Below are 12,946 nucleotides of genomic sequence, written 5' to 3'. Positions count from 1 at the left end.
ATTTTTTGCTAGTTTGTTGTCATTTTTGCATATTTGTTTTATGTCCATTATTTTCAGTTTAATGTGTATAACATTTTCTGGAGTTTGACCATAAGCTAAACCATAATTAAAAACAAAAAATTGCCCTGTTGCTTAACATTTATATTTGGGAACTGATATTTTTCAGCTACCTTCAGGCTGCCATAATGAAACTCTGTATGTTGCAGACAAATATACCATTCCTGCTGAATGTACTGGAAAATCAGAAGTTCCTAAATGGTACTGTCGACACAAACTTCATCGACGACCACCCACAACTCTTCCGCTTCCGTCCGTCAAAGAACCGCGCCCAGAAACTGCTGAATTACATTGGTACAGTGTTGGTGAATGGGCCTTCAACTCCACTGGCGACGCCGCTGAAACCTGCGGAGATACAACCTCATGTTCCGGAGATTCCTCTAGGTAACCAGGGGATGGATCAAGAGTCGGACATTGCAGGTCTATGAAAGAGCGCTCTCTACATTAGCATGTGCTGATGTGGCCACTGGGCATTTCAGTTCGTGTGTGGAGAGTGGCTTGGTGTGTCACTAATGCAATATTGTCACCTTTTCTCATTCCATTAGGACAGTCAAAATAAATGTTTAGTCACATATTTGTTTAACCAGTGTGTACCATGATGCATTTCAGAAATTTATTCCCATTTTCAAGTGATGTAGTAGGTTGTTAACATTTTGTGCGCGTGTGTGTGTGTGTGTGTGTGTGTGTGTGTGTGTGTGTGTGTGTGTGTTCACATCCAGTACTTCATAAAATTCAACATCACTTGAAAATGGTAATGGAATTGCTGGAACATCTACACATATGAAAACTTAATAGGTGCAGTACTTCAGCACTGGCTCAGTTGCAGGCTTTCAGAAAACATGGACCGCTCACAAAAAATACACTGTAACAGTCTGTTACTGTGGAACAGAGATACATATTGATACAGAGATACAATTTGAAAGTTACAAAGAACTGTGTTGTGTAAAGATTGGAGAAAAGATGCTTGTTGACCAAGAAAAAAAATTTGAAAAGCATAAATATTTGTGAAAGTGTAATTACAGTACTGGGTATGCTTCATAGTGAGTTGCCACAGGGTAAACAAATGGGCAACTGCTACTGGAGTGTGACAAACAACAGAGATGGCATGACAGAATAACAAGCCCAACAAGTTACCAAGATCAAAACCCGAGATGCAGTGAATTTGGAACCAAGAGAGTGATGTGTAGCAATATTAATACAACAGCATAGAGAAATCACGAATGACTGCCAAGATGCTTGCTTTAAGGGCTGCTTGAGTGTTGACAGACCAGCGTGGTGGGCGTGTCATTGAGACAGTGCTCACAGCAGCGAAAGCAGTGCTTGCAGATTGCAGCAGTTCCACATAGCAGACATCATTAAAGTCCGTTCCTTCTGGTGATCTTTCAGCTTTACCAAGCTGGGGTGCCAGGGTAGTAACTACTAATTTGGTCCTGTGCAAGATAGAAATACATTAAATAAGAACTGTAAGGGCACAAATGTTGGTCGTAAAAGCAATATCAGTTGACCAAAAACTATTGATTTGATTGAAGCTGCGGTGTATCAAATCTGCAACTGTGGTGCTGCATCTTCAGCATCATCAGATGATCACAAAAAGGCAGAATGTTGCACACACACACACACACACACACACACACACACACACACACACACAATTCTATTTTTTATCATATTTTTTTGACGTCAGCTTAATATTTGCAACAATGAATTTTTCATGCAGAACAGAAGAGCATAAAAGAACTAATAACTTTCTGTTGTAATGAAAACATACATATGTCATTAAGAGTGTGGTTTACGTAGTTGTAAAGGAATTAATGGATCTGAGTGGAAATACGAAATGAGGCGAACATTTCCTGATACAGGCAAACATCTCATGAAATAACCACTGTGAGGTGGAATCCATGAAGGAAAGGCAGTGTAAGTACAGCTTGAATTTTGATTTGAATTCTTTTCTCATGCTTCCTGATGTGAAATGAAATGATGCCTTGTAAAAGTAAAGAAGTGTTTTTTTTCATTGCCACAGTCCTCCCAACAAGGATTGGTGTGAAATGTGCTGTGATATAGTGGAATAAATTGAAACATTCATAGCAGAAAACAAGGACAGGATTTAATGCACAATATTAAAGCAAGACTAAGAAAATGGCTTTTTCAGGCAGTATAAATTCCACCATTTTCTTTGCTAATGATTTTTTTACTTGCATCTGCACCTTTTCTAAATCTCTTTGGCCCATAGTTGTATTTCCACAAAAAAATGGGGCAGACTGAAAGCATGACTTTGGGTGTTGTGTGCCCTCTTGAACTAACAGTGTTGACAGCATATTTTTGTTTGTTGGATTAATCTTGGTGTGATCTCTTGTTCTTAACAAATTGGAGTCCTCTGGCCATACTTGGTGAAATGCATATATCTGATAAATTGCCAGAAGGCAAAATGCAGGAGGTGGAGGGAAGGCCTCTTGTGATTAAGACAGACGGGATAGTGTGTTCCTGCCTTGAAATGTTGAGTTTGATGTGTTTCTAGGTTTAAGACTGTGTGACTTTTAGTTTGGACTACCAGTGAAGTAGAATCCATGTGCTGTAAAATGTGGTAGGTATTAACTAAGTCAAATAGTCGATGCATATTTACGCCTCCTGCTATATAGTTAGTTAGCTGAGCTCTCTTACCACAATAATCATAGTACTGTGCACTACTGAACTTGTGACATGGCTTTACACAGCCCTGTAGAGAAAGATGCACTGCTTTAACATCTGCACTAGCTTTAGCCATAGAAAATGTAGTGATTCATGATGAACAGAACAGAAAAGAAAAGGTTTCAAATAGGGCATTTGTGCAGGTAAATATAGTGGCCATCACCAACAGTTGAGAGACATTACTTTATCAGCTGCCTGTGAACACACTGTTAGTGCTGTTGTCACTCTTTCATAAATCATTTGTTTATACTGTATCAATTAATGGCCCTGTTGCACATACTTTGGACTTGCCCATTGCTACTTTTGTTTTTGTTAAACATTGACTGTACTGGCTCTACTGCTAAAACTGTCATAGTCAATCATGCAACTGTAATTGTAAAGTGATAACATTTGGTTATCAGTCAAGACTGTGATAAATTGTGAATTTAAAAGTTTTTGCAGTGAATTGAATGTTCTAAGGAAAACCGGTCTTGCAGCTTGTTGTCATTTAATATATCCCACGATATTTCAGCTGGGTGCCTACCCATTTATCTTCAGGTGAGCCATTGAAGACTTACGAAGACTTGCTCCATTCCACAATATATAGTGCACTGCAAGTATCCCAGCAGGTGTCAGAATTCAGTTGACAAATGGACTGCACTTCCTGGCAGTAATGCCCACACTAGTGTAATTGCGGAACTTGGTATTTGTCCACCGATGGTTTTTGCAAAGAAGCGAGATGTTTGGCTAAACATTATGTACAAACTCCAATATTGCAAATGCTCACATCACATCCATAACTCAGCTGACTCTATCAATAGACAGAGGGCTCTCCATCCAAGCAGATCCGACCGTTTTGCTAGCTGTGAGGCGGTATCCTTTTTTATAAAGGTCCCTTTTGGAGATTCTTTGGAACTAACTGGCAGAAAGTTTCAGGTGGACATCACTGCTTTATTTCAGCACACACTATCCTCAACCTATTTTATGTTCAACCAAGAATATTTTGGACAGACGGATGGCACCACCATGGTGCCACCTTGGTGGTCAAACTTTTTAAGGACAGTCTGATTGTGATTTTTATAGGACTCAGCTCAGAGCATGATGATATGTGCCATTATAATGATTGAATGTAGGCACAGTTGATGGATTTTTGGAGGGCTTGGGCTATAGTGTGATGATCTGTGCTATTCTTGATTGAATGTAGGTGCAGTTGCAGGGTGATGTGAGTTGTCTTGAGGAGAGAGGGCCCGAATCAGCTGCATTTAAACCAGCTGTATTTTGGAGATATGTGGATGATACTTCCATAGTGTGGCCTTACGGAGAAGGTAAATTGATGGAGTTTCGTCACCACCTCAACTCCATTCGTAACATCATTTGGTTCACTGTGGAAATAGAGAAAGATGGTTGTCTGCCTTTCTTGGTAGTCTTGGGGATACAAAAGTATGAAAGCTCTTTGTGGCATTCAGTTTACTGTAATCCCATTCTTACTGATATGTATTTGCAGGCGACAAGCTGTCATCACTCGTTGCAAACTATGAGTGTGCTTAAAACACGTGTACACACAGCTCTCACTGTCTCAGATCTCGGTAGATTGTCTTTGGGTGGGCACCTGGCAGATTAACAGGGTATTGTCAGTTAAAACCAAGAATCAGGCAGTGGATAAAGAGGAGAACATGCTGGAAAAACCTTTAGTTTTTAGCAGCAACAAAACTTAGTTCTACTTACCAGAATACTAAAGCTCCTTTTGTTTATAGTACAAGGAGGTCTTTCAGAAATTAAATTTCTCTAATTCTTTTAGAAAAGTGAACATATTTAGCCAGAAATATAGTGCATTCATGACAGCTATGACATAACAATTGTTTGATGGCAGGAAATGTCTCGAGTGTTATCAGTAGAGCTGCAGCAGTGGGTGAAAATGGTAACTATTATAATTTCTCCCACCACAGCAAATTTCACACTGTGCTAAAGTTTCTTAATGCACAAAACACAGCACTGATCAAAATCCATCAGGTGTGTGGACCGAATGAGATTTCCATCTTTCCTTGCACCTCCCTGTTTTCACCTCCCTGTTTTCATGTTAGCATTTTTGCAATAACATAGAGCTGGAGACTGTCATACACTGGTTCCATTCCCAGCTGACAGGCATCTACAGCACAGGATTGCGAACATTGATCCCACAATACAAGTGCCCATTTATAGTGGTGTATCCTTTGGCAATAAAGCTTTTAAACTTTTGATGCAAAATTTTTAATAATGTGTTCTGATGAGCACAGCTAACTGTTCAGCTGTTGGTGATGGGGATTGTCTTAATAATAATCATTGCTGATGGGTAATTCGTGGAATTTCTTGTAACAGTTAAGATGAATAAGATCTTTCATAATTTTTTGCAGTAATAAAGAGTCCATTGAAAACGTTGCACTGTTTAAATTCATTAACAAACATGAATGTAGTTGTTGAATGGCATAAAAATTTAAGTTTTATGTTTAATCTTTAAAACCATGTAAATGAAGCATTTTTCGTATTTCTGGAAATTAATTCATTCATCTGATCTGTTCATATGCTTGAAAGCAGATGTGTACAAACTATTTGAAAGATTTTGTTGTGTATTCAGTTGAAAATTTAAACTAGAAATTTTTGCTGAAGTTAAGATCTAGCTGAAAAAACTGGAATAAACTGTTGAGTAGACATATTTATTTCCTTGTAATTTAATCAGCCATGAAAGTCTGTGATGTAACATAAGAGACTGAGACTGTGGGGTAAGTGTCTGGTCAGTCAGTAAAGTAGAAGTTGCTGAGTGCCATCAGAGTCCGTACTGAATATATCAGTAAAGTGCATAGCAGTGGGTGATTTTTATTATACTGTGTAATGTGTATTCCCATTCCATACATGGATTGAATATGGGGTGGGGGGGAGGGGGGGGGGGGGGGGCTAGGTGCAAGCCGTTGTGGCAGTTGTATTGTCATTTTTCAAAAGGGAGTGGTGTGGTGGTATATAGAGGAGTTGATGGGTGTCCATAGAAATCACTATGAAAAAAATTGCCTAAATTTTCTAAGTATGTCTTCATGATATATTGGAAACTTGAGGCCTTTCTGAAGGTGTTGAGTCGATAGGTTGAAAAATTTGAACTGGCTTTTTCCTGAAGTTCAAGTAAGACAGTTACATGGTACCTCATTCTTCTTGAAAACTGCTCTTTTGTGATTTTAACAGTAAGCCTGTCCTCGATGCATTGTGCCTCGTTTAGCACCTGCTACTAGACTTGGATGATTTTTGTGTCATTTTGAAGCCAATTAAAGAAATCAGTGATGAAACACACAGCTCTTCTTTGTATCTCCAATAACCATCTCACCTTTAGGGTTCCAGTCTAATGAATGGTCTAAGAATCAGTCAACATATGATTTTATCATGTACTTCCTCTGTGGTGGAATTACATTATCACAAGATTTTTTTCCCATAAAACTGCCAGATATTTTTCTTTCGTAAAACTAGTTGTACATTTTCATTTCACGTATTGCTCTGGATGCACACCTTAGATATTTTATGGAAGTTGTCAGTCTCGTGTGTTTGGTTTGCAATTATACGATCAATAACAGTCTTTTAACATGATCTTAGGATATACTGAAAACTGCTGTCACCTCTCACAGCTTAAAGATATGAAGTCTTCAGTTGCAAAGCTTGTTAGATATTTTATAAACTCATATTTTGCTTTCAATAAAATTTTTCTGGGTTTGTGACCGCATTGTCAATGTATATAAAACTACAAACTTTTGGTCCCTGTTGCAAGGTACCTAGTTCAGAGTGTTTTGTTTACTGTTGGTAGTTTTATAAACATTGACAATGCAGTTACAAACACAGAAAATTTTTTTTGAATGTGACAGTGGCTGCAAAAGCCTATGTTCATACTTTGCTCATTAAATATCAGTGAGGAATAGTTCAGATGTAGTTTCAGAAAAAAGTTTGTTATGGAAAGTTAACAAAGTAATTTATTTAAGAAATATTGCATATTGCAGTTTCTTTGTAGAAACATATCTGGTTTGAATGGCCCAACATCTAAGATCATTCAGAATTCTGGCATAGCATTCTATTCTTTTCAAATTGTTGTTTTTTTTCCATCCTGGACTTTCTGTTTTTTGAATTTACAAGTTATGGTTTCTTGAAATGATAGTGGGACTTTACGGACACCCTGTATTTAGATTTATACTGTTTATGGCACAGTGTGCCTGGTGTGTGTTACCTGCACTGATATGGACTTTGAGGTAAATCATTCGGATTTACAGAATTCAACATGAGAGATATTTACTGGTTTTGTTGGAGACAGTTTTCTGCAGGTCAGTACAAACCGCTAATTTACCGTGCCTATTCTCAAATATTCGCTGTTAGTCTCAGCAGAAGAGCTGCGTGTGTATTATGCATGGTGGTACTTGGTTCCTTCTATATCGTTTATTTCTTTTAGGGTGCATGTAGTCTACCTTTCAATTATTTTGCTGAGGTTTGTGGTATTTTTATTTATATATGTTTTATGTTTTGTGTTTGTGTTTCTTTCTGCACTACTGCCCCTACGCTGCAACTTGAAATTTCAGATTTTTCGGCGCAGCCACGGGTAACGGACAATGAATCGGAACCGGAATATCCAGGTTAGTGTATCTCACATCTGCTTTTCCTATGCATGCAGACAGTACTACCTTTTTTACTACTACCTCCATCTAATTAATGTAGCTATATAATATCTGAGCTTGTCATTATTGTAAGTTCAATCTTTCATCTTAATTGTTGAAAAGATAATGTTTTTGGCCAAGTTGCTGTAAAATGATGTTGAATTGAGGAAAACCTTTCATTGCCATTGCATAAAAGTTGCTATGAAGAAATTAAGTATATTTGGTATCTGATTTATTTTGAGCACTCCAAATGACAGGAGCGAAATAAAAAATGAATCAAGCAAACACTAGTCATATACAATCGATGTTCCTAAGACGTATTGAATCTCACCCTTTATCTATGATAGTGATGTAGACTGAAGCAACAAATTAAAATATGTACCAGCACCAGGATTTGAACCCGAGTCTCCTGCTTAGCAGGCGGATGCACTAGCCATTACAGTTCACTGGCAGTGCAGTTATTACAGCTGCACAGAATACCCTAGTATGCTCCCTCACCAATACAAATTCCAACTAGCGCCCCAGTTCATTGCTGTGCCCCTTCTAACTCGCATCAGTAGTAGTGCTGAGGCTCTCCAGTATTGAAGTAGCATCGTGGCAATGAGTGAAATGGAGTTAATCTTACCTGTGCCTCAGGTGTAGATGATATATTAATCAAATACAGTGTGGGGTATGGCTAGTGCATCTGTCTAGTAGACCCGGCTGCAAATCCTGGTGCTGCTACAAATTTTAATTCACTCCTTCAGCCAAATCATTATCCAAGCAAACATTGTTTAGCTATTAGGGGGTATTAATCAGCATTACTGCTCTTCGTGTTACTTTATTATGAAGTTTTTAAATAGGACCTTATATCTTTTTAATTTGGTGGCCCACTTCTTCTCTTCACGACTTCAAAAGTTCCAGTCATGTAAGTGTGATGTAAACACACAATTAACTTTGACTCTCCTGTGCTAGCACACAAGTGGAAGTATCCAGGGTAATGTAACTCATCTACTTGCTGGAGTTGACAGTAAACCATGGAAAAAAAAACTTCAACTCTGTTGAACAGTAGCATTTCTACCTTCTCTTTGGTGGCGTACATTGTAATTACACAGTGTTTCACCTGAAGAGGGTTCACTGAATGACTGATCTGCATTTTCCTTGTGTTTCCATTTGTTTACCGTCAACTCCCGTAAGTGGACAAGTTAAGTGACCCCAGGAATTTTCTGTGTGTGTTAGTAGTATAGGACAGGCGAGGCATTCAGTTATGTTTTACATTTTTAATATCATGTTTGCATACATGGGCTGTTCAAAAAGTAAGATGACATTTCAAATTGCACAGGCAGCATACATGCAATTATCGATAACCCCCTCCTCTCTCTCTCTCTCTCTCTCTCTCTCTCTCTCTCTCTCTCTCTCTCTCTCTCTCTCTCTCTCTCTCTCTCTGACACAGACAGACAGAGAGAGCACTGCTGAGCAACATTACAGTTGTGGCATGCCATCAATGAAATCATTGATCACCTAGTCCAAATTGTACCTCTCTTCAATGGAGATTTTGCATAAGTTACCCAGAGTATGTAATCATCCTCAATGACCAAACACAGTTCATTTTAATTGATCCCACATGTTTCATTGGGTTCATGTCCAGGGAAAAGGCAGGCCACTCCATTGTGGTGATCCTAACATGCTGAAGGAACATGTTCATGAGAACAGCATGGTGGGCATGGAAGTTACCATCCATCAAGGCAAAATTGTCAGAAAATGTTGGTTGCATGGTCCCACTATTGGTTACAGAATCTCATCCTCATACAGTAGAGCAGTGAGATTGCCCTCAAAAACCATGAGAGGCCCTGTGTAATGCCGCGCCGGAACATCACTCCACCACCGCCACCACCAGCACCACCACCAGCACCACCACCACCTTATTGCATGTGTGGGGCACAGTGTAATAATATTTCTATATTGCCAGATTGTCTAAAGACACATTTACTGTGATTATCGGGGTACAAACAAATCAGAGTTTGATCCATAAACAACATATGATGCCAATCCTGGGATGGCCATTCTGTAAGAAGCGCAACTGCACGACATAACAGAGTGATGTGGAACTTTTGTGAACATTTGTTGGCGATTATAGGTCACGCACCAGCAGATATCTCACAAAGTTATTGCCATTGCAGTCCCAACTTGAAGACATACATTGTCCCTTAGCCTGGTTCTTCGTGCAAATAAAACAATAAATCCAGACAATAGCTGTACTCTTTCTTGAGACACATACACTGTTCCTAGCTATAATACTTGCCTTGTTGGGTTAGCCGTACAACATAACGTTATAACTCTTTATGAGTAGATTACGACAGGGTTTTAAATTGGGACAATAATTATAGGAAATACTGAAAATCAGACTTTTGTTGCTCCTGCAAGTTGTTAGATAGGCAACCTGCAGTTGGTAATTCAGTGACAGTTTTAGCCATTTAGTAATATAGATACTGCAGATGTTAAAAATAGTTCTTTTAGTTCAGCTTCTTTGTAGAGCCAACAGAAAGTGCAATACTAGAAATAGTTCATTCATGTATACAATATTTAGCAATCTAGTTAGTAAATATGTAGAATTTTAGTACTATGTTGGAATAAATATGATCAAATCTCTCTCTTAATTGTGCATGGGCATTTGTTACAACCATTGTGGGATATTTGTTGTTCTCTCATTCTTATGTCATTTGGGATATGTTTTATACTTACGGTTGTGGGAGAACTCTTCATTCTCTATACCTTAGTCAGATATCAACAGTTTTGCTGTGGATAACAATATCTGGATTCAATGGGGTTTGTGTCACTGTACACTTTCACTTATGTATCTGAGATGAAATATGGACACCACCACTTGTAAATCTCTTTAGTAACCAGATTACTTTATTTTTGTGCTGTGTTATCTTGGAAATTATATTTAAATTCATTGATAAAGTAGTGCCGCTAGCTTTTTGTCTTGTGATAGAATTTTCATGAAGCCAGAAGATAATTCTTCATTTTATGCCGGCCAAAAATACACTAACATTTAACTTGCCCATCAGTGAATCAAGTAAATGAAAAAAATTCTATTTTGTGATTGAGAGTGTGTGCATTTTAGCAAATACAGTTAATTTGTATTTCAAACTAATGCCATCACTATCACAGTAATGCAAAAACATTATTGATAAATAGTGTTCATACTTGGATGATGTGGCTAGGTATATGTGCCCAAAATGTTCTCATGCCTTAGCAAATAGATTTTCTGCCCTCTTCTTCTACCCACCTCCAACCTATAATGCAATGACAGGTGTGTGTGACCAGATATATATTGTAATATTTCGACAAGGGTACGTCATTTAGACATGTCAGACTTCCGTGTCTTTCATGTTTGTGCCTGACAGTAATAGCTATAAAACCAAAGTTGTGATAGTGTGAAATGAATGGATATTAACCCCATGACATTGTATTTAAATACCTTACTGATTCCTTTGAAATCATGTTTAGTAAATAGTAGCTAGTATTGTTGTTTTTAAATATCAGCTAGTATGATTGTTGGCTTTGGTAGATCTCACAACAGTTTTCAAAATTTAGAGCAACACCACAATTTCTACAGTGCTGTGCACTTTTAACTCCTTTTTCTATCCTGCAATAACTCGTCATTTGATGCCATTGGATTAAAACATACAGTCAAATGGCAGAAATTGCATCAAAAACAGAAAAAATGCTACATGACTGTGGCCACCAATGATGGAAAAATCATGAATAGTTTCTGTTCGTATTTTTGTCCTGCCTCCCTCCATTAGGGGGCTCCCACCCACTCTTCCCCGTACCATTCATGAATAGTGTGGGGAAGAACCCACTGTTGACAAACCGTGGTGTGAGCTCTAATTTCTTTGATTGTCTTGTCATGGTCATTTCATGAGGCATACATGTAAGGATTACTATGTTACCTGATGCCTCCTACAATGTACACCCTCAGAATTTCAACAGAAAACATCTCTGTGTCACACACGCTGCCTCTCTTGTAGCATCTGGTACTAGAGTTTCAAGAGTGTCTATGTAGTGCCCTCACTCTTACTAAACAACACCGTGACAAAACATGTTGCTCTTTCTTAGCTCTTCTTTACCTTCTATTAACCCAGTGTGGTAAATAAGGATTTCAGACTACTGAGCAGTATTCAAGAATTGTCTAACAAGTGTTTTGTAAGCCACTTCTTTCATGGATATGTTCTTCCTATGAATCACAGCCTAGTGTCTGCTTTTTGTGCTATTTGTTTTGCATGGTCATTCCAGTTTGGGTTTTGTTGGATAATTATTTCCAGTATTTGATGGTTATTACTGTTTTCAGTGACTTTTCAGGAACAGAAGATCAAAAAGTAATGGATCGCTTTTGCATAACGTATTACATTTATTTATGTACAAGGTCAGATGTCTGTCGGTCATCTGCTGGTCCTGCATTTTGCTACTTGTACAGTGTTCAACCTTCTTATATGCAACAGAATCATCTGTGAGCAGCCTCAAGGAGCTTTTGACATCATCCACTAGATTGTTTATCTACATTGTATGGCCTTATAATATGCTGTTGTGGTACTCCAAAAATTATCTTTACATTTTTCGATTTTGTGCTATTAAGAACAGTGTATTTTGTTCCATCTGCTAGGAAGCCCTGAATCTACTCAGAAAATCTTGTTTGAAACTTCGTAACTTCATATTTTATGCACTAAATGATAGTGTGCAACTTTGTCGAATGCCTTCTGAAGTCGAGGATCGCAGCATCAACCTGTGTGCCATTGTCTGTGGTGCTCCTAATTCCATGGATGAAAAGAACAAGCTGGGTTTTACAAGATCTCTGTTTATGGGGTCCATATTGATTTTCATAGCAGAGAATTTTGTTCTCCAAAGACATCATAATGGATCATGAAACATGTTAGATACTTCTTTAACAGGTTGATGCCAGTGATCTAGGCCTATAATTACGTGCATCTTCCCAACAACCATTTTTGAAAATGTTAATGACCAGGTTTATATTTTCTCCCATTTGCTGTGCTCCATTGCTTCAGTCGTCTAAAATAAATTGCTGTTAGAAATGGAGCAAGTCTCACAGGCATCTCATCTGGTCTGATGCCTGAGTGAGTTTTGAACCACTGAAAACACTTCTATTGAACATAATTGTTGCATATGCTAATAACAGCCAAGCGAATCGGACATAGATGTTGCTACCTAGATAGGGGGCAGCACATGGAAGTTTGGCTACAGCAGCACTTTCTGGATGCAGAGCTGATCATTGCTTCATACATTGCGTAATGCATCTATATGGGCTGGGATTACCCAAGCAGCCTGCTTCATCCTCTGCTGAATATTTCTGAAGTCTCCTTCTGTTGCTCTAAGATTTGTCTCTGTCAAGACACACATTATTGTAGAAGTAAAAATTAGTTTCTGACGTTGAAGCTTCTCTGTCAGTTAATAGATATTACAAATCCCGAGATATGGTTTTTTTTCTACAATAGTTACTGATCTGATTTTAGTAACCAATTCCAAAGGGCACTGTCACTTTCTTTGGGTTTGGAAGAACTATCAGTTTTAAG

General features: G+C 38.3%; 1 protein-coding gene across 5 annotated transcripts in view; it reads left to right on the top strand.

Moving 5' to 3' along the window:
* LOC124551337 (pyruvate carboxylase, mitochondrial) overlaps positions 1 to 12,946 on the top strand; it is a 428,917-nt gene that overhangs the window by 376,475 nt on the left and 39,496 nt on the right. For 3 of the 5 annotated variants that reach the window (XM_047126360.1, XM_047126362.1, XM_047126359.1), the window contains 2 exons: positions 207 to 477; positions 7,299 to 7,352. In XM_047126360.1, the coding sequence (XP_046982316.1) occupies positions 207 to 477; positions 7,299 to 7,352 (325 nt within the window). The remainder of the gene's footprint in view (positions 1 to 206; positions 478 to 7,298; positions 7,353 to 12,946) is intronic. The other 2 variants (XM_047126363.1, XM_047126364.1) reach the window with 2 other exon arrangements.

The sequence above is a fragment of the Schistocerca americana genome, chromosome 9 (genome assembly GCF_021461395.2).
Source record: "Schistocerca americana isolate TAMUIC-IGC-003095 chromosome 9, iqSchAmer2.1, whole genome shotgun sequence".
In the NCBI taxonomy this organism is placed as follows: domain Eukaryota; kingdom Metazoa; phylum Arthropoda; class Insecta; order Orthoptera; family Acrididae; genus Schistocerca; species Schistocerca americana.
This window is presented reverse-complemented; position numbering and strand designations above follow the sequence as displayed.